Below are 25,778 nucleotides of genomic sequence, written 5' to 3' on the forward strand. Positions count from 1 at the left end.
TCCCTGTGTCCCTGCCCTCAGGCACGTGCCAGTGCAACCCCTACGGCTCCTACGGCGGCTCCTGTGACCCGGGCACGGGGCAGTGCTCCTGCAAGCCCGGCGTGGGCGGCCTCAAGTGCGACCGCTGCGAGCCCGGCTTCTGGAACTTCCGCGGCATCGTCACCGACGGCCGCAGCGGCTGCACCCGTGAGTGACGGGACAGGGACAGCGAGGGGACACTGCCCAAGGGGGTCAGGGTGGCACCTGGGAGTGACCGGGACAGGGTGGCACCTGTGAGGGACAGGGACAGCGAGGGGACACTGCTGGGGGACAGGGTGGCACCCGTGAGTGACCGGGACAGGGACAGTGCCCAAGGGGGACAGGGTGGCACCTGGGAGTGACAGTGAGGAGACACCCCTGAGTGACAGGGATGAGGCACCCCATGACTGGGACAAGGGTGTTACCCCCTGAGTGACAGTGAGGGGACACTGCCCAGGGGTGGGACGGGGGTGGGACAGGGGTGGGACAATGCCCTGACAGGGGTGGGACAGTTCCCTGAGTGACAGAGATGTCACATCACTGTCCCACTTCCCCTATGGCTGCCAGGCCCCCCTTTCCCACCCTATAACTGCATTTTCCTCTTTCTCACCCCATACCTGTGTTTTTCCCACCCCATACCTGTTCTCCCCGTCCCACGCCGTGCCCTGTCCCCGCTGCAGCGTGCCACTGTGACCCCGTGGGCTCGGTGCGAGATGACTGCGAGCAGATGTCGGGGCTGTGCTCCTGCAGGACGGGCATCACGGGCATGAAGTGCACCCAGTGCCCCGACGGCAGCACCCTGGGCAGCGCCGGCTGCCACAAGGGTGAGGGGCTTCAGGGTTTGGGGTTTGGGTCCTGCTTATTTGGGGTTTTGGGTATTGGTTATTTGGGGATTTGGGTCCTGCAGCACTGAGGGTTTCTGTCCTGTTTATTTAGGGGTTTGGGTCCTGTTTATCTGGAATTTGGGATCCTGTTTATTTGGGGTTTTGGGTCCGGCATAACTGGGATTTACACTTCTGTCAATTTGGGATTTTGGCACCCGTCTATTTGGGATTTTGGCACCTGTCTATCTGGGATTTTGGCTCCTGACTAACTGGGATGTTTCCCCGCTCCCCTCTCGCCCTGCCCAGATCCCTCAGCCCCCAGGTCGTGCGAGGAGCTGAGCTGTGACTTCGGGGCCTCGTGCGTGGAGCTCAACGGCTTCGCCCACTGCGAGTGCCCGTCCCCGCTGTGCCCCGAGGCCAACACCACCAAGGTTTGGGGACACCCCTCTGGGGGGCTTTGGGGTGGCACTCAGAGTCCTGCAGGAGCTGTTCCCTGCTGGGCAAGGGGGACACACGGGTCACAGATGTCCCCTGGCACCCCTGAGCTGCCCTGGGTCCCTCTGTGCCCCAAAGGAGGCCCCCAGAAACGCTGCCAGTGTTCCCAGTGACCTGTTGGTGTCACTGGGAGGGGCGCAGAGGTGCAGCTCCCGTGTCCCCTGTGTCCCCAGGTGTGTGGCTCTGATGGTGTCACCTACGGGGACCAGTGCCAGCTACGGACCATCGCCTGCAGGCAGGGCCAGCACATCACGGTCAAGCACGTGGGGCAGTGCCACGGTGAGTGTCCCCTGGGCAGTGCCACACTCAGTGTCCCCATGGCAGTGTCAGCCCTGTGTCCTCAGGCTGGCCCTGCCACCCCATGGGACATCCCCTGGCACAGCAGTTGCCCTTCCCAAGCTTTGTCCCCCCCCTCCCCAGTGCCACCCCCTCACTTCCGTGTCTTTTTCCCTGCAGAGTCCATCACGCACACGATCTCCCCGGTGTCCCCCACGCCGCTGCCCACGGTGCCCCCGGAGCTGCCCGCGCCCCCTCGGGCCACCCCGCGCTCCCCCCTGCCCACCGGGGCGGCCACCAGCCCGTCACCGCCGCCAGCCAGGCCCACGGAGCGAGGCCACCCCACCACCAGGCGTGTGACAACGGCCAGGCCGGCCACCACCACGGCCTGGGTCACCCACGGCGTGCACAAGGCCACCGTCCGCCCGCTGGCCACCGTGCCCGTGGTGGCGGCCACCAGCCAGCCCGGCTACGGCGAGTCCGGCAGCGCCGAGGGCAGCGGGGACCAGGACATGGGCGCCAGCGGGGACCAGGAGGCCAGCGGGGCGGGATCTGCTGGTGAGTGCCACCCCCGGGGCTCTGGGGGGGCTCTGACTGTCCCCTGGGCACTGGGTGTCCCCAGAGTAATGCCACTGAGTGTCCTCTGGTAGTTTCAGCTGCCCCTTGGGTGTCACCATGAGCGGGGCGGGTGCCATGCAGAGGTGTCACTGCTGGGTGTCCCCTGTGTGTCCCCCAGGTGAGGAGGAGCCTGACGAGGGCCAGGTGACAGCCACGCCTGCCATCGAGAGGGCCACGTGCTACAACAGTGCCCTGGGCTGCTGCTCCGACGGCAAAACCGCAGCCGCCGACGCCGAGGGCACCAACTGCCCCGGTGAGACTGGGAATGGGGGATTGGGGTTCCTGTGGGGTCCCTTGGGGTCCCTTTGGGGTCAGGAGTTTGGGATCTCTCAGGGTGGGAGGACACAGAAGTGCCCAGCTGGATTTGGGGCTGAAGGAAAGGTTTGGGATCACTCTGGGGTCAGGAATCAGGGGCCACATCACAGATTTTTCCTCACTCAAGTTCTTCCTTGTTCCTTGGGGTTTCCAGTGGAACATCCCCTTTGCCTCTGGAAAAAAAAACACAACACTTTCTCTTTTAACCCATAAAGGGTTAAAAGTCCTGTGAAGGGAAAGGGAGAGGGAAAAGGAAGAGGGAAAGTGAAAATGGAAAGGGAGAGAGAAAGGGAAAAGGGAAAGGGAGAGGAGAAAGGGAAAGGGAAAATGGAAAGGGAGAGAGAAGGGGAAAAGGAAAAGGCAAAGGGAGAGGAAAAAGGTAAAGGGAAAATGGAAAGGAAAAGGAACCTCCTGAGTGGTTCCCACAGCAGGATCTCTCCATCGTCTGCATCCCCAGGGCAGGATGCAGCCCTGGCACTCTGCTGCAGCTCCAGGCTGGTTTGGCAGGGCTGTGGCTGCCCTGTGCCAGGTGTCCCCCTGGCCCCCAGCCCCGGGTGGCCCCGCTGTGCCCCGTGGGTGCCCCTGGGCCCTGGCGTGTCCTCTGTCCTCTAACGTGTCTCTCTTGTCACCCAGCGGTGCAGGGGGGCTGCTCTCCGGGCCGGAGCTCGCAGGAACCCGTCTGGTAAAAGCTGCCATCTCCAGCCTGGTCCTTGCCATCTGCTCCAGCACTAATCCTCCATGGCTGTGCCCGTCCCATCCCGACTAACCCGGCACTGGCACTACCCTCACACTGCCATCCCCCCCTGCCAGGGACCCTCCCTCGCCGCCCCTGCCCAGCTCAAGGCTTTGTCTTGTGTTCCCTCCTCCCCCAGCCACCAAGGTGTTCCAGGGAGTGCTGATCCTGGAGGAGGTGGAGGGCCAGGAGCTGTTCTACACCCCGGAGATGGCCGACCCCAAATCCGAGCTCTTCGGGGAGACGGCGCGCAGCATCGAGAGCGCGGTGAGCGCCGTGCCCCTCGTGGGGGCACAGCTGGCACCTGGCACCGAGGGGAGGGACACCCTGTGGTGCCCCGAGAGGCTGCCCCAGAGCAGAGTTACAGAGACAAGCAGGGGTTTGTTAAAAGGATCTCCTCAATGGATACCCTTGGGCCCACACCCAAGATGAACCCAAAATGGTCACAAAATCCACAATGGTTCCCTGTCCCACTTGATTTATGGATCAAGTCTCTAAAGATTTATGGGATTTATGGATCTCTTGTCTCTAAAGAACAGCTGGAATTGTTTATGGATCCTGTTGTTCCCTTGGCCATAAAGAACGGCTGGAATTGTCACGAAACATCCCTGTTCCATTTTGTGGATCCTGTTCTTGCCTTGGCTCTAGAGAGCAGCAAGAATTGTCCCCTGTCCCCCCCGTGTCACCGGGCTGCCTTGCAAAGGCTGGGAAGCAAATCCAAGCCTGGATCTTTCCCTGGCAGGATCCCCGTGCCAGGATCTCCCCGTTAACCCTTTCCTTCCCCAGCTGGACGAGCTGTTCCGGGGTTCTGATGTCAGGAAGGATTTCAGGAGCATCCGAGTGCGGGACCTGGGCCAGAGCAGCGCCGTCAGGGTCATCGTGGAGGCCCACTTTGACCCAGGTGGGGCCATTCCCTGAGGGAATTCTGGCTGGGAAATCTGCATGGGGAGGAGAAGGAAATAACCATCCTAAAATTCACTGGGGTTGGGTCTTCTATCCTGCAAAATTTCTGTGTGAGCAGAGATGGGAGGAGATGCACACTAAGGAAACTGGAAGGGCTTTCCTTGGGAAGGAAGGGTTATTTTCCTTGGGAATGGAGGGATTATTTTCCTTGGAAAAGGAAGATTATTTCCATGGGAAAGGAGGGATATTTTCCTTGGGAATTGAGAGATTATTTTCTTTGGGATGGAGGATTATTTTCCGTGGAAAGGAGGATTGTTTTCCTTGGGAAGGAGAGTTATTTTCCTTGGGAAAGGTGGTTTATTTTTCTTAAAAATGGGGGTTTATTTTCCTTGGAAAAGGAAGATTATTTTCCTTGGGAAAGGAGGGTTATTTTCCTTGGAAAGAAGGATTATTTTCCTTGAGAATAGAGGTTTATTTTCTTTGGAAAGGAGGGTTATTTTCTTTGGGATGGAGGATTATTTTCCTTGGGAAAGGAGAATTAGTTTCATTGGGAAAGAATTATTTTCCTTGGGAAGGAGAATTATTTTCCTTGGAAAAGAGGATTATTTCCTTGGGAAAGGAGGGTTATTTCCATGGGAAAGGAGGGATTTGGGGGAGTCAAGGGAAGGAAATTCCCATTGGAATGCTCACTGTTGCCTCCCTCCTTTGCCCTCCTGGCTGGGCTCAGCCACGTCCTACACGGCCGCCGATGTGCAGGGGGCCCTGCTGAAGCAGCTCCGGGCTGCCAAGAGGAAAACCATCCTGGTGAAGAGGCCCCAGCAGGAGCACATCAAATTCATGGATTTTGGTGAGTGCCCCTCGCTTGCTTTGGGGTTTCAGAATGCCTGGGGGGCTCTGCTGGTCTTGCCAACCCCTCAAAAGCTTCCCCAGAATGTTTGGGTTTGGGGAGGGACCTTAGAGGGGTCTGGGCATGGGCAGGGATCTTTCAGAGAGTGCTTGGACACTTCCAAACCCACACCTGACCCTAAAACTAACCAATACCTGACCCCAACCCAAACCCACATCTGACCCTAAAAGCAACCCTCAGCTGCCCCCAGTCAAGCCCAGCTGACCCCATCCCTGCTGTGTTCCAGACTGGATCCCTCGGCTCTTCACCACCACGGTCACCACCACCACGGCCACCACCATGGCCCCTGGCACCACGCGCAGGGTGCCCGCGGCCACCGCGGCCCTGGGGCAGCACGGGGAGCCCGCGGGCAGCCCCGGCCCCGTGGGCACCACCCGCGACCCCACGGGCACCACCCGCAGCCCTGGCAGCAGCAGCAGGAGGGGGAAGCCCACCCAGCTGCCCCCTGGCACCCCCCTGGCACGGCCCTGTGAGTCCCAGCCCTGCCTGCACGGTGGCACCTGCCAGGACGACGGGCACCGCTTCACCTGCAGCTGCCCTGCGGGCACAGGAGGGGATCTCTGTGAGAAAGGTAGGTGGTGATGTGAGAAATCATAAATTTGGGGGCTTAAAAGTCACTTCTCACCCTGTGATGTGGGTAGGATGCCACCCGTCCTGTGCCAGGTTGTGCCAGGCTGGATTTGGGCATTTCCAGAGATGGGAAAACAGCTGAAAATCCACTCACCTGGAGCTCTCCAAGTTGTGGGTGTCCAGCCCTGCTGGTTTAATGGGATTTGACCTCCTAAATCCCATGGAAAATGACAGTGGGTGTCCAGCCCTGTTGGTTTTATGGGATTTGGAGTCCCAGATCTCCTCAAGGGAGGCACAAACAAGTTGCCCTTTTTATGAACCCAAGCTCAGTAAAAGTTGCCTTTTTCCCCCTTTTTACCCTGCTTTCCCCTCCCTTTTTTCCCCCACTTTCTTTCTTCTTCCTTTCTTTCTTCTCCCTTTCTTTCTTCCCCCATTTCTTCTCCTGTTCTTCACCCTTCCCCCCCCTTCCCCCCCTTTCCCCCCCCATTTCCCCCCCTCTTTCCCCTTTTCCCTCCATTTTCCCCCCATTTCCCCCCCCCCTTCCCCCTTTCCCCTCCTGTTCTTCCCCCATTTTCTCCCTGTTCTTTCTCCCCATTCTTTGCCCTCTTTTCCCCCCCCCCATTTCCCCCATTCTTCCCCCCCTTTTCCCCCTCCTGTTTTCCCCTTTTCCCCCCGTTCTCCCCCATTTTTCCCCCCCCTTTCCCCCTGTTTTCCCCCTAGCCCCGAGCGGGTCCATCCCCAGTTTCGGGGGCAGCTCGGTGCTGGCGTTCCGGACCATGCGCGCGTACCACACCGTCAGGATCTCCATGGAGTTCCGCGCGCTCGAGCCCCGCGGGCTGCTGCTCTTCAACGCCCAGCGCCACGGCAAGGACTTCATCTCCCTGGCGCTGCTCGGCGGCTTCGTGGAGCTCAGGTCAGCCTGGGATGGGGATGGTGTCCTCAAAGGGGGAATCTGTATCCCAGCGGGGGAATTGGCATCCTAAAAGGCCTCTAAGTGGACAAAAATCCGGATTTTTTGGGGTGTGTGTGGCTGGAATACTGAGGGAGCTCATTCCCTCTTTTCAGTGAAGTGAACTAACTTTGAGTGAGTTCAGAAAGCTCTGCAGTGTGGGAGGTTGGGTTTTTTGGCAGGTTGGTTTTTTGGCAGGTTTGGGGTTTTTTTGGCAGGTTGGGTTTTTTTGAGAGATCTTTTTTTGGTAGAGTTTTTTTTAACTGGGATGAGAAATGTGGAGAGGGGGGGAAAAAAGGGAAGGGAGGAAAGAGCCAGAGTGGCTTTTTTTGTATTCCAGAATCTAACAGGGAAGGGAAGGGAAGGGAAGGGAAGGGAAGGGAAGGGAAGGGAAGGGAAGGGAAGGGAAGGGAAGGGAAGGGAAGGGAAGGGAAGGGAAGGGAAGGGAAGGGAAGGGAAGGGAAGGGAAGGGAAGGGAAGGGAAGGGAAGGGAAGGGAAGGGAAGGGTCCCCAAGAGCTCCCAGTGCCAGTCGCGCCTGGCACAGCCCAGCTGGCACCTTGAAGAACCCCAAGCCATGTTTTGTCAGGTTTGACACGGGCTCTGGCACGGGCACGGTCACCAGCCGCGTGCCAGTGGAGCCAGGGCGCTGGCACCGGCTGCTGGTGACGCGGAACCGGCGCACAGGCACACTGGCCGTGGACGGGGAGCCCCCGGTGAGCGGGCACAGCCCCCCGGGCACCGACGGGCTCAACCTGGACACCGAGCTCTTCATCGGGGGAGTGCCCCACGAGCACATGACACTGTGAGTGTGGCACGGGGACAGGGAGGGTGGCACTGGGCCTGCAAGGGTGGCACTGCTACTATGAGGGTGACACTGGGGCTGGGAGGATGGCACTGCCCCATGAGGGGGGCACTGGGCCTGGCAGGTGGCACTGTGAGTGTGGCATTGGGCCTGCAAGGCTGGCACTGCCCTGTGAATGTGCCGCTGCCCCCGAGTGGGGCCCTGCCACCCCCTGGCTACAAACCCTGTGCCCATGTCCCCTCAGGGTGGTGGAGCGCAGGGGGGCTGTTCTAGAACCCCCTGCCACCCCCTGTGCCACCCCTGGGTACAAACCCTGTGTCACCGTGTCCCCTCAGGGTGGCGGAGCGTACGGGCGTCACCAGCGGCCTGCGGGGCTGCGTGCGGGCCCTGGCCATCAACAACCGCGGGCACGAGCTGCACCCGGGCTCTGCCGACGTGCTGTACGCCACGGCCGTGGGCCAGTGTGGCACCGACCCCTGCCAGCCCAGCCCCTGCCACCACGGCGGCACCTGCCACACCAGGGAGGCCGACATGTTCCACTGCCAGTGCCCCGAGGCCTACACGGGTACGGCGTGGGCACCGAGGGGGTTTGGGGTGTGGGGATTGTGGGGTCTGAGGGGGGTTTGTGTGTGGAGTGGGCACTGAGGGGAGTGCTGAGGGGGTTTTGGGGGTACAGGGATGGGCATTGCGGGGTTTTCACTCCTCTGCAGGGTCTGAGGGAGTTTTTAGGGTACAGGGATGGGTATTGTGGTTTTCACCATTTCTGGGGGTTCTGAGGGAGTCTTTGGGGCTGTTGTGCCAGTGCCTTGATGTCTGCATGCCCATGAGGGACATTGAGGACATGAGGGACACTGGGGACTTTGGATATTGGGGATATGTGGGACACTGGGGCACTGGGGATTGGTGACAATGTCCCTGTCCCGCAGGCCCCACGTGTGCCTTCAAGAGACTGTGGGGACAATGGGGACATGGGGGACACTGGGGCCATGTGTCAGAGGTTGGTGACAGTGTCCCTGTCCCGCAGGCCCCACGTGTGCCGTCGAGAGGAACCCGTGCGAGCCCTCTCCGTGCCACGCCTCTGCCACCTGCCTGGTGCTGCCCGCCGGGGGGGCCCTGTGTGCCTGTCCCATGGGCCGTGAGGGGGACCTGTGCGAGCGAGGTGGGACGGCAGGGCTGTCCCCAGCCCGGTGTGACCCCTGGGACACCTGCCGTGCCCCTGTCCCTCACACTGCCCGCTTTGTGCCCAGTGACAGAGCAGGACCAGTCCGTGCCCTTCCTGCCTGAGTTCAACGGCTTCTCCTACCTGGAGCTCAACGGGCTGCAGAGCTTCGTGCCCGACCTGCAGTGAGTGCAGGGACAGGGAGGGACAAACCCCTGCCCCACAGCAGGCAGGGCTGGCATGGCTGCCACAGCCTTGGGGTTATCCTGAGCAGCTGGATGGGAGGGAATCCATAATCTACTATATGTAATCCATAACCCATAATCCTTAATCAATAACCTATAGTCCATAACCCACAGTCCATAATCTATAACCCATAATCAATAATCCATAACCCACAGTCTACAATCCATAATCCATAACCCACAATCCAAAATCCATAATCAATTATCCATAAACCATAATCAATAATCCATAACCCACAATCCAAAACCCACAGTCCACAATCCCTAACCCACAATCAATAACCCACAATCAATAATCAATAAACCCCCCCCCCCCCCGCTCTCCAGGGACAAGATGTCCATGGAGGTGGTGTTCCTGGCCAAGAAGCCCAGTGGGATGATCTTCTACAACGGCCAGAAGACCGATGGCAAGGGGGACTTTGTGTCCCTGGCACTGCACGAGGGCCACCTGGAGTACAGATACGACCTGGGCAAAGGGCCAGCCCTGCTCAGGTGAGGGCACTGGGGGCACTGTGCCCTGCCCAGGTGAGCCCTGGCTGATGCCTTGAGAGGCTGCCTTAGAGCAGAGCTAAAGAATAAAGCAGGGATTTATGACAAGTTTCTCCTCAAGGAATCCACCTCGGGCAGCACAGGAGCCCAGCCAGGGCTGCACCAAGATGAACCAAAATGGTCCCAAAATGCACAGCCGGGCACGGGGTCTCTCACTTTGATCAGTTGTCCTCCGTTTGCTTATTGCAATTAGTCGTCCAATTCCTGCTTTAGCCCATGCAGTCCCATCCTTGTTTTTCTCTCTCCAGCCCACGGTGTTTGTGCTCCTGGGCTGAGATTTGGATCATTTGTCCTTGGTGCCCAGCTGGAGCAGGAATTGTTTTGTCTCCCTGCTCTGTGCACAGAGCTCACCATCCATGATGTGAACCCAGACTCACCACACTAAAGCAGCACAGCACGTGAAAAATAGAAAAGCCAAAACCTGAGCATCACCTGCTCAGGGCACCTTTCTAGGCTGGTTTTGTAGGTTCTGAGGGCAGAGTTTATAACTTTGGCAGCAAATAATGACATAATTCAAAGTTTCAGCAGCAAAAGCCTCACTTTGTTGTTACAGCCTGTTTGTATCCAGTTTTCCAAGTTCTTATGTTTAATTTCTAATTTCAGTTATTGTGTTTTTTCTAATTTCAACTTGCTTGCTGCTCCGTTCATTATTTAGGAGGTGCTTGTTTGTGTATGTGCTGAGACTTCTTTACACAGAGATATATTATATTTTTATATTATTTTCATATTATTTTTATATTTTTAATACTATTTTTCTATGTTTTTAATATTTTCTTCACAGATTCTCACAGACTTTTTAATTTGCCACAGTTGCAAGCCTGCTTTTCTTACCAGAACAGATTGTTCTGCAAACTGATTTTCATTCTTGCGATTCTTTCTCATGGAACTTCACATGTTCACACATTCAGCTGAGCAAGGCCTGATTTTAGAAGTTTTTTAAGCTTTTTTTCCCTTTTTTCCCCAGGAGCAAGGAGCCCGTGCCCCTGGACACGTGGGTCAGTGTCCTGCTGGAGAGGAGTGGCCGCAAGGGCGTCCTGAGGGTCAACAACGGCCAGAGGGTCACAGGGGAGTCCCCGGTGAGTGGGGGGACCCCAGCCCTGCCCTGCTCACCTGGGGAGGAGTTTCTGAGGCTCCTGGGCTTTACATTGTGGATTTGAGTGGAATTCCTCAGGCTCCTGGGCTTTAAATCGTGAGTTTGAGGGTGGGGAAGTGGGATTTCTCAGGTTCCTGGGCTTTAAAATTCTGGATTTGAGTGGAATTTCTCAGGCTCTTGGGCTTTAAATCATGGCTCGGGTTCCTGAGCTTTAATTTGTGGATTTGAAGGTGGCGAAGTGGAATTTCTCAGGTCTTGGGTTTTAAATTCTGGATTTGAGGGTGGAAGAGTGGAATTCTCAGGCTCCTGGCTTTAAACCATGAATTTGAAGGTGGAAAACTGGAATGAAGGTGGAAAAGTGGAATTTCTCTGGTTCTGGGCTTTAGATCATTGATTTGAGGGTGGAGAAGCACCTGTCCCCCCCTGTCCCTGCCCAGGATCTCAGCCAGGTTTCAGGGATGCCTTGGATGAGCCCCCCAGCCTCTCCTGGAGCCCCATCCCTTATTCCAGGTCCTCCCCTGTCCCCTGTTGGAACAGCTCCATGAGGCACCCCTGGGTCAGTAATTAAGGGTTAATTAAGAGCCCCCCAGCAGTGAGAGGAGCTCAGGGGGCAGGAAAGCCCAGGCCCTGCTGCTGCTGCTGCATCCCTTGGTGCTTGCTCTGCTCTCCTCCCAGCTGGGAATTCTGCAGTTCCAGCCTCTCCCTGTCCCTCCCTGTGCTGTGCCTGCGTTCCTGGGGTCTCTCCCTTCCTTCATCCCTGGGGTCTCTCCCTTCCCTGCATTCCTGGGGTCCCTTTCCTGCATCCCTGGGGTCCCTGTGCTGTGCCTGCATTCCTGGGGTCCCTTCCCTCCCTCTCCAGGAGAAGGCAGGAAAATCCCTGCTGGCTGCTGAGCTCATCCCCAACCCCACAGAGCCCAGCCTGGCATTTCCCTGCCCTCCCTCTCCTCTCTCCAAGCTCCTCTGAGCAGAGCAGGGCCCTGGGTGGCAGTGACCCTCCTGCCGCCCCCAGAGCCACCCAGCGCTAGTGGCAGTGGGGCTGTGGCAGCCCTGCCCGTTGCAATGGTACCCCACTGATGGCCCTTTTCTCTCTTTTTTGTTTTTTTCTTCTCTCTCCCTTTGATTTTCCTTTGTATTCTCCCCTCCCCTGCTGTCTGGATCCCAGAAATCCCGTAAGGTACAGATAAGTATGACCCCCCGCGCCTCCATCTCATCTGCCATTGGCACCTCCTTCCTTCCTTCCTTCCTTCCTTCCTTCCTTCCTTCCTCCTTCCTTCCTTCCTCCTTCCTTCCTTCCTTCCTTCCTTCTTCCTTCCTTCTCCTTCCTTCCTTCCTTCCTTCCTTCCTTCCTTCCTTCCTTCCTTCCTTCTTCCTTCCTTCCTTCCTTCCTTCCTTCCTTCCTTCCTTCCTTCCTTCCTTCCTTCCTTCCTTCCTTCCTTCCTTCCTTCCTTCCTTCTCCTTCCTTCCTTCCTTCCTTCCTTCCTTCCTTCCTTCCTTCCTTCCTTCCTTCTTCCTTCCTTCCTTCTCCTTCCTTCCTTCCTTCCTTCCTTCCTTCTTCCTTCCCTTCCTTCCTTCCTTCTTCCTTCCTTCCTTCCTTCCTTCCTTCCTTCCTTCCTTCCTTCCTTCCTTCTTCCTTTCCTTCCTTCCTTCCTTCCTTCCTTCCTTCCTTCCTTCCTTCCTTCCTTCTTCCTTCCTTCCTTTCCTTCCTTCCTTCCTTCCCTTCCTTCCTTCCTTCCTTCCTTCCTTCCTTCCTTCCTTCCTTCCTTCCTTCCTTCTTCCTTCCTTCCTTCCTTCCTTCCTTCCTTCCTTCCTTCCTTCCTTCCTTCCTATTTTTTGTGTTTTTCATCTTCCCCATCTGGTTTAGGATCCCTGTAGTTTAGTTCTTTCATCCCAGCCAGTTGTCGCCTTTTGTTGTTGGGACCATTTCAATCAATTAATCTGGTCATTTATTTTGTCGTTAATCCCACACAGCATTAGTTAGTGCTCCATGTCACCCTGTCCTTGCTGTGGCCGTAGCCCATCCCAGAGAATTCCCAGCAATCTGGGGCTGGTGACAGCAAGGAGGGGATTTTCTCCTCCAGAACCACCACGTGGGCTGCAGGAGAACCTCCTCAAGCCATGGGGTGCAGGAGAAAACCTGAAGCTGCTCCCCAAACCTTGGGGCGGCCAGGCTGGATCCCTCTGGAAGGGGCTGGGATTGAGCAGCAGCCCTGCAGGGCTCTGAGTGATGTCTGGGGACCCCGATTTGGGGGGCACACCAAAGCAGAGCCCCCTGCCCAAAAAACTCAATCCAGGGGAAGCCTTTCCCAGGTGCCTGCTGGGGTGGGACCTGCAGTCCTTGGCATGAGGAGGTTTCCTGGAGGCTCCATCCATGGAATCATAAATAAAATATCATCAATCAATTACCATCCAGTCTCCCAAACGGAGAGAGCCCACGGGGACCATCAAGGCCAGCTCCTGGCCCTGCTTGGGACACCAGGGATGAGCTGACCCCTTGTCCTTGCTGTCCCTGTTCCCCCCAGGTGCCTCACATGGTGCTGAACCTGAAGGAGCCCTTCTACGTGGGGGGAGCCCCCGACTTCTCCAAGCTGGCTCGAGCAGCTGCCATCTCCAGCGGCTTCGAGGGAGCTGTGCAGAAGGTCAGGTCCTGCTGGGACAGCCTGGTGTACTCTGGGACAGCCCCCTGTCCTGCTGGGACAGCCCAGTGTCCAGCTGGTCATTCCAGTGTCCCACCTGTCCTGGGATGGACCTGGGAGCTGTCCTGGTGGTGGAAAAGTGGCACCAGTGGGGAACAGAAGGGGAGTTTGGGAACACTTGGATGGGTTCCCATCATCTTAGGGATGGATTCTCATAATCTTAGGGATGGGTTCCTACCCTTGGGATGGGTTCCCATCTCTTGTCCCCACGGACACTGCCTGGTGTCCCTAGATCACCAGAGGTGGGTGGACATGGACCTTCAGAAGATCCCAGCCTGGTTTGGGTTGGAGGAACCTTCAATCTTCCCGTGTGCCATGGGCAGGGACACCTTCCACCATCCCAGCCCCATCCAGCCCAGCCTGGAACGCTGCCAGGGATGGGAATTCCGCGTTTTTGGGTTTTTGGCCCTGAGCAGCTCCTGGCTGACCCTTCCTGCCCCTGCAGATCTCCGTGGGTGGCGTGTCCGTGCTGAAGGAGGAGAACATCCGCAGTGCCAGGGAGGTGTCCCCGTTCCAGGGGCACCCCTGCACCCAGAAACCCAACCCGTGCCAGCACGGGGGCATCTGCAGCCCCAGCCTGGGCAGCTACCAGTGCTCCTGCCACAGGGGCTTCTCGGGGGCACACTGCGAGAAAGGTGGGTGCCAGGGGGCTGGGGGTGGCCGTGGGGAGCTGGGGATGGCACAGGGAATGTGGAGGTGGTCACAAGGGGCTGGGAGTGGCCATGGAAAGGTGGAGATGGCCCAGGGGCTTGGAGGTGGCCATGGGAGGCTGGATGGAAAACCTCCACCAGAAGTTCAGCACACCCTGCAGGGGTTTCCTGACCGTTCCTTTCCCAGGAATTCCCTGGCTTTCCTGCCATTCTTTTCCCAGGAATCCCCTGCCTTTCCTGGCCATTCTTTTCCCTGTTTCTCCCCAGTGATCATTGAGAAGGCAGCAGGGGACGCCGAGGCCGTGGCCTTCGATGGCCGCACATACCTGGAGTACCACAACAGCATCACCAAGAGGTACCTGCCCCACCAGGGAGGAAAAGCTGGGATCCAGGAGCTCCAAACAGGGCTGGATATTCCTGGCACTCCCCTCTTGGTTTCCCCCAAATTCCCAGCTCCAGGCCTGGCTGTGGGGGCTGGCAATGGGGTGGAGGTGGATCCTGACTGTCCCTCGGGGATGGAACACGTGGGATTGTCCCAACCCCATGCTGGCGAGGACCCTGGGGTGTCCACGGATGTGCTGCTCCTTGGGAATTCTCTCTGGGAATGAGCAGAGCTGCTCCAGGCTGGAAATTCCTCCTCATCCTTGGGAATTCTCTCTGGAATTCTGGAATTCCCTCTGGGAATGAGCAGAGCTCCATTTGGGCTCCTCCAGGCTGGAAATTCCTCCTTCAGGAGACTCCCGTGTCCTTCTGCCTGTCCCAGTCCCAGTGTCCCAGCCCTGCTGGGGGGTGTGTCCATGTGGAGCTGCTGTCTGTCCCTCTCTGGGTGTCTGTCTGTCCCTCTCTGTCTCTGTCCCCTCTCAATGTCACTGTTTCTCTGTTTCCAAGCCACCTGAGCAATGAGATCCCAGCGTAAGTACGGCCCTGCCACCCTCACCCCATGTCCCCATTGTCACCCCAAACCCCGGGCAGCTCAGGGCAGGGCTGGGGGGAGGAATCTGGGGCCTCTCCCAGGGTTTTGGTGGAAAACCCCCCCATTCCAGGGAGAGGAGGGCCCAGGTGCTGCCAGCAGCTCGTGGGGCTGAGCAGGAGCTGCCTCACCTGTGTCACATCCAGGTGTTGTCCCCGCCCTGCCACCCCCCAGCATGCCTCAAGGGAATTTTTAAGCATGATTTTAATAAGGATGAGCACAGGGAAGGAAAATTCCTGTGGCTTCCTGCTCCAGCAGCAGCCTGAGGTGTTGGAGATGGAAACTGGGGGTGCTGATCCTTGATTTTTCCAGTGTGGATGTGGAACCCCTCAGAACATCTCCAGTGTGGATGAGGGGTCAGAAAAAGGGTCAGGGCAGGAGGATGGGGACAAATCCCAATCCCTGGACAGCTGAGGTTTGCTGTGGGTCTGTCCTGCATGGAAGGGAAGCCCTAAAAGGGTTCCTAAAATTCTCTGCTCTGTGCGGGAGCGTTCCCTGCTGTGGGAAGGGGGGGATTTGGGGGGATCCCTGCCTGTCCCATCCCACCCCATCCCATCCCATCCCACCTCATTGTGTGGGGGCTGAGCTGTGCCTGTGCATGGGGGGCTGCAGAGCCGCCACCTGCATGTCCACACTGTTGGGAGGGGCTGCAAAGGGATTTTTAGGAATTTCAGGATTATCCTGAGCATCCTCCTAGGCTGGGCAGTGCCCTCCAGCAGTGTGAGCTCAGAATTGTCCCTGTGTCCCCTCCCCGAGCCACATCCTTGCTGCCTTGTGTCCCTGCAGAGGGAATGTCACCATTCCCAGCCTTTCCCCAGCCAGTTTGGACTGTGCTTCTCCCACATCCCCTGCTGGGTTTGAATGCCCATAAAAGTGGAGCTTTCCTCCTCCAGGGAAGCTCTAGGGGATAGGAAAGGAAAAGGAAAAGAAAAAGAGGAAAGAAAGGCAGGCAGGGTCTCCTCGCTGTCCCTCGCTTATGGCTCGCTCCCCTTTTCTCCCATCCGAGTCCCGAGGCGCTGGATTTCCCCTCGGAGCCCAGGTGAGTGCCCAGGTGTGCCTGTCCCCTGCTCTGCCCGTGCCCCAGCATGTCCCTGTGTCCCTGTGTGTGTCCTCTGTGTCCCTGTCCTGGCTTTTTATCCATGAGGGATGAGCTCTGCACAGGGGGGACGGCAAAGTGCCACCAAGCTGAGGGACTCTGCAGGGACAGCTGGGCTGTGTCCCACCCTCTGGATGCAGTATCCCTCAGGAATAAAAGGCTCTCTGTGGTGTCTCTCTGTGTCCCACTCCAGCTGTTGCCAGGAGCCTCGTGCCTGTTCCAGAGGCAAAAATCAGGATTTCAACCTGGGCAAAATCCCATCTTTTTGTTGCCTCCATGCCCTTCCTGTGACCGTCCCCAGGGTGCCACTGCTGCTGTGTTACAGCTGGCAGGGATTGATCCTTTTGTCCCATGAGGAGAAAAGCAAGGGATCTCCAAAGAATCTCCTTCCTATGTATCCCAACCTAGGAGTGGGACGGAGGCTATCCCAGCTGGTTTGTGGGATGGAGATTGTCCCAAAAGCTGCCACCTTTAGGGCAGCAGGTGGGCACAGACCCTTCCTGTGTATCCCAGGAGTGGGATGGAGGCTGTCCCAGCTCCGAGCTGTTTGGTGGGATGGAGATTATCCCAAAATCTGCCACCTTTAGGGCAGCAGGTGGGCACAGACCTTTCCTGTATATCCCAGGAGTGGGATGGAGGCTGTCCCAGCTCTGAGCTGCTCAGTAGGGTGTAGATTATCCCAAACCCCATGACCCTCCAGGCCAGCAGGTGGGGACAGGCGGGGAGTTCATCCCCGGGGGAGGAGGAGGAGGATGAGGAGCTGCCCGTGGCGTTTCCCCACAGTGAGAAGGCCGTGCAGTCCAACCACTTTGAGCTGAGCATCAAGACGGAGGCGACGCAGGGGCTGCTGCTGTGGAGCGGGAAGGGGCTGGAGCGCTCGGACTACATCGCCCTGGCCATCGTGGACGGGCGCGTGCAGCTCAGCTACGACCTGGGCTCCAAGGCCGTCACCCTGCGCTCCAGCGTGCCCGTCAACACCAACCAGTGGGTGCACATCAGGGCCTCCAGGTCAGACACGGCGGGACTGAGGATCGGGATCAGGGTCTGGATCTTGGATCTGGACTGGGGTCACGATCAGAATTGGGATTGGGATCTGGATTGGGGTCAGGATGAGGATTTGGATCGAGATCTAGATTGAGATCGAGATTGGGATCTGCATTGGGATTGGGATCAGGCTCTGGATCAGGATTGGGATCTTGCTCTGGATTGGGATCTGGATGGGGATTGGGATCGGGATCTGGATCTGGATTGGGATCAGGTTGGAAAAGCTGGGAATGAGGCAGCTGAGCCCCGTGATCCCCAAGGAACTCTCTTTGGAAAAGAACTCTCAGAGCTTTGGGTCTGGAAGCCAAAGCATGGAATTAAACCCAGGATTTGATCTGAGATCTTGGAAAAGGCTTCCAGACTTAGGTGCCAGAAGTGAGGATGTGGATTTAGAGTTTAAAGCAGAGACACGTTAAGTAAAGGAAAGTTTTAGAGTTTAAGATATAGAAAAAATAAAGTAACTACAGCCCTGTAGCTGGAAAAGCACTGGTGGGGATATCCCAGGAATGGGGTGGGGATTATCCCAAAACCTGCCCCCAGTGGTTCCCAGGGTCAGGACTTGCAGGGAGCAGCTCTGGGCTGGCTCTGGGGCTGCTCCTGAACTCCTGCTGTTGCTGAACTCCTGTTGTTCCCCTCGGGAGCAGGGTGCAGAGGGAAGGCTCCCTGCAGGTTGGGAACGAGGCCCCCATCGCCGGCTCCTCTCCCCTCGGGGCCACCCAGCTGGACACGGACGGGGCGCTGTGGCTGGGTGAGTCTGGGGAGGGACATCCCCGTGTCCCCTGAGGGGGCTCAGGGCTGCAGCGGGCTGGGGATGTTGGGGGTGTCCCTCCCTTCCTCCCTTCAACACCCTCAGGTGGCTGAAAAATGCCCTGTCCCCTGTCCCCCTGTGTCACGTCTGTCTGTCCCCTGTCCCCTGCCCTGTTCCACAGCTGATGCTGTGCCATTTCAGGGGGGCTGTCCCCTGTGCTGTCCCCAGTCCCAGCTGACCCTGTTCCGTTCCAGAGGGTCAGCTGGAACGAGGTTTTGTCCTGTCCCCTGTGCCATCCCCTGCTCTGTCTCTTGTGCCCTGTGCAGTCCCCTGATTTGTCCTCAGTCCCAGCTGACCCTGTGCCATTCCCAGGGGTGCTGTCCCTTGTGCTGTCCCCTGCTCTGTCCCTGTCCCAGCTGACCCCTGCTCTGTTCCCAGGTGGGCTGGACAAGCTGAGCGTGCCCCAGCGCCTGCCCAAGGCCTTCAGCACGGGTTTCGTGGGCTGCATGCGGGACGTGCTCGTGGACCGGCGGGAGCTGCACCTGCTGGAGGACGCCCTGAACCAGCCGCGGATATTGCACTGCTCGGCCAAATAGAGCCCAGGGACCTCCCTCCCGCCTCCCTCCCTCCTGCCTATTGCTGTAATTATTTTCTATTTTTGTAAACTTATTGCTTTTTATATTTTTGGGGGGGACAGGGAGGGCAGGAAACCCTTTTTGCTTTCGGGCTCTGGGCCCGAGCAGCGGAGCAAAGCTCGAGAAGTGACACCAGAACTCTCCCACTGCAGCGTCGATCTTCTTCATACTTGAAGCTTCTTTTGTTTTGGGGTTGTTTTCCCCCTTTTTTCCTGCTGTTTTTGGGGGGTTTGTTCCCAAAAACAACCCTGTTTTCCCATGGGGGAAACGCTGCTGGTGCTGGCGAGGCCTTCACGGATTGGCGGGGTGGGAATTCCCGCCCTGCTCTGGGCTCTGGCTCTTCCAAACCTTCTCTGGCCCCGTGTTCACCTGATTCCTGCTGCCCCCGTTCCTCTCACTGTAATTTATGTGTGTAAGGATCTCAAGTGCTTTTCTCCTCCGAGCTCTGCTCAAATCAGGGATGCCACGCACTGGAAGGGAGAGAGCTGGGCCCAAGCTTCGCTCTGCGCTCTCCTCGGGACTCTTTGCTGGACTCAGAGGTGCTGGGGAGGCAAAAATGTGGATTTTTCCAGCGGTTCTCCTCCTCCTCTCGGACACGTGCAGGAGCAGCTGTGAAACCTCATTGCCACATTTTGTGTTCATCCAGACGTGTCCTGACCCCTCCCCGGCCACTGAGCCTTGGCCTCCCTCGTGCTGGGGATCACTTGGAGCTCCTCTCCAAGAGCTGGGAATTCTCTCCCTCTCCCAAGAGGACCAGGAGATTCCCTGCTCCTCCTCAGAGATCTCCTGGACGTGTCCTTCCACGCCCCACAGCCTTCTCCATCCTCTGGCTCCCAGCCTGGCAACGCAGAGCTGCCACTGGAGCCTCTCCCACCAAGAAAATTGGGAATTTTTCACCTTGGACTTGGAGTTTTTGGGTCTTCCACATCCTCTGGATGCTGCCAGCCCTGCAGAAACGGCTCCAACGGGAGCAGGAGCGGGGCTGGGGAGTATTTGGGGGGAATTTGAAGCATTTTCTTCCAGGAAAGGAAAGTTTTGGGGCCAGTTGTGAAGTTTCTGGGGTGTGGCTGCACCTCTGGCTGCAGCTCAGGGTCCTCTGGATGTGGAGAAGAACAGAGGGATCCCAGCCCTGGAAGAAATCCCGTCTTCCATTGGGATTCCTTCTCCATGGAAGGATTTCCTGCTGTTTGTGGCCTCTGTGTCCCTTTCCCACCCTCAGCTGGAATTCTCTGTGGAAAAACAACTTTGGGGATTCATCTGCAGGATCCCACCAGGTCCTGGGTGGGAGTTCCTGCCCAAGGTGCCAGAATTTGGCTTTTTTTCCCCTAAATTTCTACCCCACCTTGCAGGGCACCCTTTGAAATGGGAGTTTTGGCACCAACTTTTGAGCCAGGAAAGGTCAAATTTCTTCTCTCAGGGTGAGCTCTGAACAAAGGTGGAACCAAGAGGGAAAACCAATGGAAAAACCACTTGGATCTGCTTTGATTTTGTTTATTTGATTTTTTTTAAAAAATAAATATTTCCAACCTGTGAGATTCCTGTGGAAAATGCAGGGTTGAACATTCCATGGGGGCTGTGCCCTGTGTGGGATGGGGGCTCTGCTGTGCCTGGGGGTTCTGTGAGTGCCAAAATTCCCATTTTTGGGGGCTGCTGGGTCCAAATTGGGATTCCTGGTGGGAAATGCTGGGCTGGGCTGGGCTGGGAGGGAGGTGTATGGGAGATTCCCCAGTCCCAAATTTGGGAATTTGGAATGGCATTCCCAGCTGGGCTGGTGTTCCAGCTAAATCCAGAGGGATGGGGAAGCTGCTGATTTTCAGGATAAAGTCAAAGAGCAAAAAAAAAGCCCCAAGAATTGAACAAAAATAAATATAAAATCTCATTCTGCTTTCGCTGGGGCTTGGAAATGCCTTAAACCAGGATTTGTGTCCTCATGGGTGAGCATTGGGAATTTCCAGCAGCGCATTCACCTGGGCTTTATTTTTAACAACATTTCTACCACAGAACGTGCCAAAAAAAAACCAACAAAAAAAAAAAAGAACATCGAGGTTGGGCTTTTTTTTCTGGATTTGATATTTTTTTGGCTTTTTTTTTATTTAAACCCCTGAGGTGTCCATGGAGAGGGTGAATTCCTGACCTGGGGAGCTGCTGGCTGAGCTGTGGCGGGCGATGCGCAGTAGAGGAGCAGCATGATGTAACCATTACTAACTCGTGTCTTTTGTCAAATCACCCAGAAATAAAGTTTGGAAACAATTAAAGAGGTTTTTAAGGGGCCTGCTGCTTCTTTTTTTTCCTAGGATAAAGGAGAATCCTGCTTTTCTCGGTGCTGTTTGCTGGGCAGAGGAAGGGGAAGCTCCTGCGTCTCCTCAATTCAGTTGTTCCAGGAATTCCAACCCCAATCCCAGGGGTTTGCAGGATTTTTGTGTCTTTCCTTCCCCTCTGTGGTTTCAGCTCGTGGGGGCACTTTTCCTTCTTTGTCTCTTTTATCCCCCTCAGCACCAGAGAACCCTCCCAGCCTCTGGAATTCTGGTGTTTACCCTTCCCAGCCTCTGGAATTCTGGTGTTTCCCATCTGTTCATCCAGCCCTCCCCATCCCAGCTCCTCACAGAAATAATCACGGAGCTACTCCAGAAAAAAAAAAAATCCCTTTATTCCCTCAGGAGCTGGAGGAAGGGGGAGCCTGGGGAGCTCTGGGTGCATTCCCAGCCCTGGAGTCCATGGAGAGCCCGGCAGCAGGATGGATGCACGGGGACATTCCAGAGGCACGGGAAGGACATTCCAGAGGCATGGAGTGCGGTGAGCGGGATGTGGGATCTGCCACAATCCCAGGAATGCAGCAGGTCCTGCTTGGCACCGGATGGAGCCGAGATCCAGGAAAGGCTTTGTCCTGTCCCTTGTCCCTGAGCAGAACCAGGAAAGGCTTTGTCCTGTCCCTTTTCCCTGAGCAGAACCAGGAAAGGCTTTGTCCTGTCCCTTGTCCCCATGGAGCTGAGCAGATCCAGAAGCTCTGATTGTACTGGAATGGGGATTTTGCCCCAGATTCTGTGAGGACAACAGGTTCTGTTCCTGTTCCTCATCCCTGAGCAGATCCAGAGGCTCTGGCACTACTGGAATGGGGATTTGGTCCCAAATTCTTTCAGGACATCAGGTCCCATTCTTGTCCCCATCCCTGAGCAGTCCCAGGGCCCTGTCCCTATTGGAACGGTGGCCGTGTCACCGCAGTGGTCAGGACAGAATGTCCCATCCCTGAGCAGCCCCAGAGCCCTGTCCCTATTGGAACGGTGGCCGTGTCACCGCAATGGTCAGTACAGAATGTCCTGTCCCTATTGGAACGGTGGCCGTGTCACCGCAGTTGTCAGGACAGAATGTCCCTAGTGGAACGGTGGCCGTGTCACCGCAGTGGCCAGGACAGCAGGCCCTGTCCCTAGTGGAACGGTGGCCGTGTCACGGCCGCAGCAGCCGCGGTGGCTTTGGGGGGCAGCAGCTCGGGCCGGCTGACGGCCGCAGTCCGCGTGAAGCAGCGCAGGTTTCCCGTCTTGAGCGCGCACTGCACGGGCCACAGGATGATGCAGAAGAGGATGATGAGCAGCGCCGAGAGCAGCACGATGCGCTTCCAGTCGTCGCACAGCTCGCAGCGCGACAGCCGCCCCGCCAGCCCTCCCGGGGCCGCCTCGGCGCTCTCGGCCTTGCTCAGGGCCACGTCGATGGACACGCACGACTCGGGGTCCTCGGGGTCGCCGTCGGAGGCGCGGCGGCAGCAGAGCTTGGTGCCGTCCATCCAGAGCTCGCGCTCGCGCTGCAGCTCGGGCGGCAGCGTGGCCAGCAGCTCCTTGCTGGTGCGCAGGCCGGGCGCGCCCTGGCTGGGCAGGTTGGTGGGCTGGCGGCAGAAGGGGCACGGCAGCAGCTCCTGGCCCGCGCCCAGCGCCGCGCTCAGCCGCGCCACGCACTCCAGGCAGAACACGTGCGAGCACTGCAGCAGCTTGGGCGTCTTGAAGGTGTTGTCGTAGGTGTTGAAGCAGATGGAGCACTCGACGGGCGAGGCCGGCTTGGGCGAGCCGGGGCTGGCGCAGCTCGGGGAGCCCGCGGGCGAGCGGCCCTTCCTGCGGGCATCGCCCGGCGACGGCAGCACGATGGGGCTCAGCGGCACCGGCACCGAGCCCGGCGAGGCGGGCACCGGGCTGGACGGGGACTCCGGCGTGCTCGAGTGCCACAGCTGCGGGAAGCAGGACATGATGGAGCCCCCCGAGGGGAACTGAGTCCGGGGAGACTCTGCGAGAGAACAACAGCACGGGACTCATTTAATTTCATTTCATTTCATTTCATTTCATTTTTTTAAATTTTATCTCATTATTTTATTTTATTTTATTTTATTCTATTTTATTTGTATTTATTTTATTATTTTATTTTACATTATTTTATTATTTATTTTATTCTTCTATTCTATTTATTTATTCAGAATCACCCACTTTTTATTTCATTTTATTTATTTTTATTTTATTAAAATTAATTTTATTTATTTATTCAGAATCACCTCCTTTTTATTTAATTTATCTATTTATTTACTCAGAATAATCCACTTTTAATTTTGTTTCATTTATTTCATTCTCTTTCTTTTATTCTATTTATCTATTCAGAATCACCCACTTTTTATTTCCTTTTATTTATTTTATTCTATTTTATTCTATTCTATTTATCTATTCAGAATCACCCACTTTTTATTTTATTTATTCTATATTATTTTATTTTATTCCCTTATTTATTCAGCATCACCCACTTACTATTTTATTTATTTTACGTTATTTTATTTTATTATTTATTCAGAATCACCCACTTTTAATTTATTTTAATTTACTTTTTTTTTTTTCTCTTATTCTCCTAGTTTTGTCTGGCCTTACCCTTGTGTAGCCCCAAAAAACCCATTAAGAAAAGCCAGCAGCCCTCAGAGATCCCCCCAGACCTTTCCCAGCAGGAAATCCGCTGGAATTGCAGGGACAGGAGCCAAATTCCCACCAAATTCCTCCTTTTGGGGCAGAAAAACCAGAACTGGACCTACCCCGGGCGCTGGGAGCTGGGAGGAGAGCAGAGGATTCCATGGGGGAATCTCTAAATCCTGGGCTTATGGAGCTGAGCCCGGCCTAAGAGACAGACAACATTTTCAGTGGGGAGATAATGGGGAAAAAAGGTTTTTTGGGAGATTTGGGCCATGATCCTGGCTCCTGGGAGCTGGAATTTGGGGAAAAAACGAGGGAAGGGAGGAAATCCAGGATTTTCCTGTTAAAAGTGTGGAATTCTCAGCCTGGAGCTGCAGCTGTGACAGCGAGGAGGAAACGGCTCCTGTCCCTTCATCCCCCTCAAAATTCCCCAAAATTTGGGGTAGTTTAGGCAACATCAGCATCCAGAGCCAAATTTCAGCTCCTGTTCCTTTATCCTTCTCAGAATCCCCCAAAATTCAGATTATTTTAGCTCCACCTGCACCCAGACGCAACATTTCAGCTCCTGTCCCTTCATCTTTCCTGGAACCCCCCAACATTTGGGATATTTTAGGGATCACCTGCACCCAGACCCAAATTCCATCTCCTGTCACTTCATCCTTCCTGGAATCCCCCAAAATGTGGATTGTTTTAGCTCCACCTGCATCCATACCCAAATTTTGAGCATCATCCTTCCTGAAATCCCCCAAAATTCAGATTATTTTAGGGCCCACCTGCACTCAGCCCCGAATTCCATCTCCTGTCCCCGAAAGCTGCAGGAAATTCCTGGTGACAGCTCCGGGCTGGATTTCCCAGAACATTTCTCTGGGATGTGTCACCGAGATTTGCAATGCTCAGCTGGTTCCTGTAATTACAGCTCGCCCCAGCAATTAAATCTGAATTTAAATTAGGAAACACCAAATATTCCTGACATTCCACAAGGAAAAAACAAAAAAATCTCCATTATTTATGGTGTATTATTTATAATTATTACAATTTATAATTTTTAATTTATAATAATTATATTATTTTCTCATTATTTCTATTTTTATCTCAATATCTATTTATCTAAATTATTTATATCTTTATATAGTGTGCATATATTTATTTATTTATATATTTATATTAAAGATATTTCTATTTATATATTTATTTATGGATTCATATATTTAAATACCTAAGTATTTATATATTTATAATAATAAACATATATATTTATTTATTACGTAATTCCGCTCATAACTACCCTTCAGAACTTCTCTTTTTTTGTGCTTCTCTTCATTTAAATATGAATTTATTTTTTTTAGGGTGCAGCTTCTCCTGAGGTTAAATTTTGTGCATTTCCAACTAATTTTAATGGGTTTTAATGTATTTTTTAAATTTTTTCCTGCTTACAGATAAATCACATATCCAAGCCCAAACTGGCCCGAAGATGAGGAAAACCTGAGGCAGTTTTTTCCTTTCAATCTTTATTTTTTTGCTAAATATTCCCTTTTTTCCCATCCCCTAAATGCAGATTTTTGCAGTTCCCGGGTGTTTTTCAGAGATTTTCAGGAATTCTGAGCAGCTGAGAAAGGGAGAAGCCTTGGCTTGCCCAAGTTCTTATTGCACAATTATGAATTATGAAATTATTAATTATTAATGATGAATTAGGAAATTTCAGCTGCTCTCAGGAGCTTTTTATTGGTCTGGCCTACATCAGCTCCAGCACAGCAAAAATCCTGAATTAAACTCAAATTTACCCCAAAATTTGCTTTTAAATAAAAATTTAAACTTTCCCATTTGCTAAATACAATTGTGGCATTACAGAAGTTTCTTGGTTTGATTAAATTGAAATTTTTATTATAGAAATTGAAATTATTTTTATCCTTTTATTCTGCTTATATTTTGTTTGATATTTTGATTTTTGGGGTTTGTGGATGAGTTGGAATGCAGAGATTTGGATCAAGCTCAGGATGAGACATTTTAAATTCCTTAACTTTCCCCTCCTACACCTTTTTAACAGAACTATTTGATTTTCTGATTTTTTTTCAATTCAGAGCCTCTCCTTTTGCCAAGTATTTACTGGGATTTTCCAGAAGCTTCAGGAAATAAAGAAACCATCCAGGAGAGGGACACAAAGGGAGGAATTCCATGATTTTTGTAAATTCTAGGAATCTTTTTGCACCATAAAAGCAGAGAGAGAGGGGTCACGTTTAGGATGGGGTTTGGGATTTAGGAGTAGGATTTGTCCTGTCCCAGTGATCCCAGTCCCACTGATCCCAATTCCAACAATCCCAGTTCACTTCCAACAATTCCTGTACCAGTGATCCCTGTTCCACTGATCCCACTCCTACAATTCCAGTTCCAACAATCCCCGTTCTAGTGATTCCAGATCCAACAATCCCAGTTCCACCGATCCCAGTCCAACAGTCCCAGTGATCCCAGCTCCAACAATCCCTGTCCCAGTGATCCCAGTACAGTTCCAACAATCCTTATTCCAGTTCCCCAGCTCCAACAATCCCCATCCCAGAGATCC

General features: G+C 54.8%; 2 protein-coding genes across 2 annotated transcripts in view; one reads left to right on the forward strand and one right to left on the reverse strand.

Moving 5' to 3' along the window:
* AGRN (agrin) overlaps nucleotides 1-20,543 on the forward strand; it is a 65,186-nt gene extending 44,643 nt beyond the window's left edge. Inside the window, exons 14-36 of the mRNA XM_058818636.1 lie at nucleotides 22-186; nucleotides 699-842; nucleotides 1,149-1,273; nucleotides 1,511-1,616; nucleotides 1,794-2,171; nucleotides 2,350-2,484; nucleotides 3,419-3,546; nucleotides 4,066-4,180; nucleotides 4,910-5,029; nucleotides 5,316-5,660; nucleotides 6,380-6,572; nucleotides 7,196-7,411; nucleotides 7,747-7,976; nucleotides 8,436-8,570; nucleotides 8,659-8,755; nucleotides 9,143-9,307; nucleotides 10,329-10,440; nucleotides 12,977-13,093; nucleotides 13,596-13,785; nucleotides 14,068-14,155; nucleotides 16,650-16,874; nucleotides 17,555-17,658; nucleotides 18,097-20,543. Of these exons, the coding sequence (XP_058674619.1) occupies nucleotides 22-186; nucleotides 699-842; nucleotides 1,149-1,273; nucleotides 1,511-1,616; nucleotides 1,794-2,171; nucleotides 2,350-2,484; nucleotides 3,419-3,546; nucleotides 4,066-4,180; nucleotides 4,910-5,029; nucleotides 5,316-5,660; nucleotides 6,380-6,572; nucleotides 7,196-7,411; nucleotides 7,747-7,976; nucleotides 8,436-8,570; nucleotides 8,659-8,755; nucleotides 9,143-9,307; nucleotides 10,329-10,440; nucleotides 12,977-13,093; nucleotides 13,596-13,785; nucleotides 14,068-14,155; nucleotides 16,650-16,874; nucleotides 17,555-17,658; nucleotides 18,097-18,254 (3,791 nt within the window). The 3' untranslated portion in view covers nucleotides 18,255-20,543. The remainder of the gene's footprint in view (nucleotides 1-21; nucleotides 187-698; nucleotides 843-1,148; nucleotides 1,274-1,510; nucleotides 1,617-1,793; nucleotides 2,172-2,349; nucleotides 2,485-3,418; nucleotides 3,547-4,065; nucleotides 4,181-4,909; nucleotides 5,030-5,315; nucleotides 5,661-6,379; nucleotides 6,573-7,195; nucleotides 7,412-7,746; nucleotides 7,977-8,435; nucleotides 8,571-8,658; nucleotides 8,756-9,142; nucleotides 9,308-10,328; nucleotides 10,441-12,976; nucleotides 13,094-13,595; nucleotides 13,786-14,067; nucleotides 14,156-16,649; nucleotides 16,875-17,554; nucleotides 17,659-18,096) is intronic.
* Nucleotides 20,544-21,714: 1,171 nt separating this feature from the next.
* Nucleotides 21,715-23,383, reverse strand: RNF223 (ring finger protein 223). Its single transcript, XM_058818568.1, has 2 exons — nucleotides 23,329-23,383; nucleotides 21,715-22,559 (listed from the first exon to the last, which is right to left on the reverse strand). Exons 1-2 carry the CDS (start codon nucleotides 23,381-23,383, stop codon nucleotides 21,715-21,717), a joined length of 900 nt encoding a protein of 299 aa, XP_058674551.1.
* Between the last annotated feature and the right edge of the window lie 2,395 nt (nucleotides 23,384-25,778).

Source organism: Ammospiza caudacuta, chromosome 22 (assembly GCF_027887145.1).
Source record: "Ammospiza caudacuta isolate bAmmCau1 chromosome 22, bAmmCau1.pri, whole genome shotgun sequence".
Classification (NCBI taxonomy): Eukaryota; Metazoa; Chordata; class Aves; order Passeriformes; family Passerellidae; genus Ammospiza; species Ammospiza caudacuta.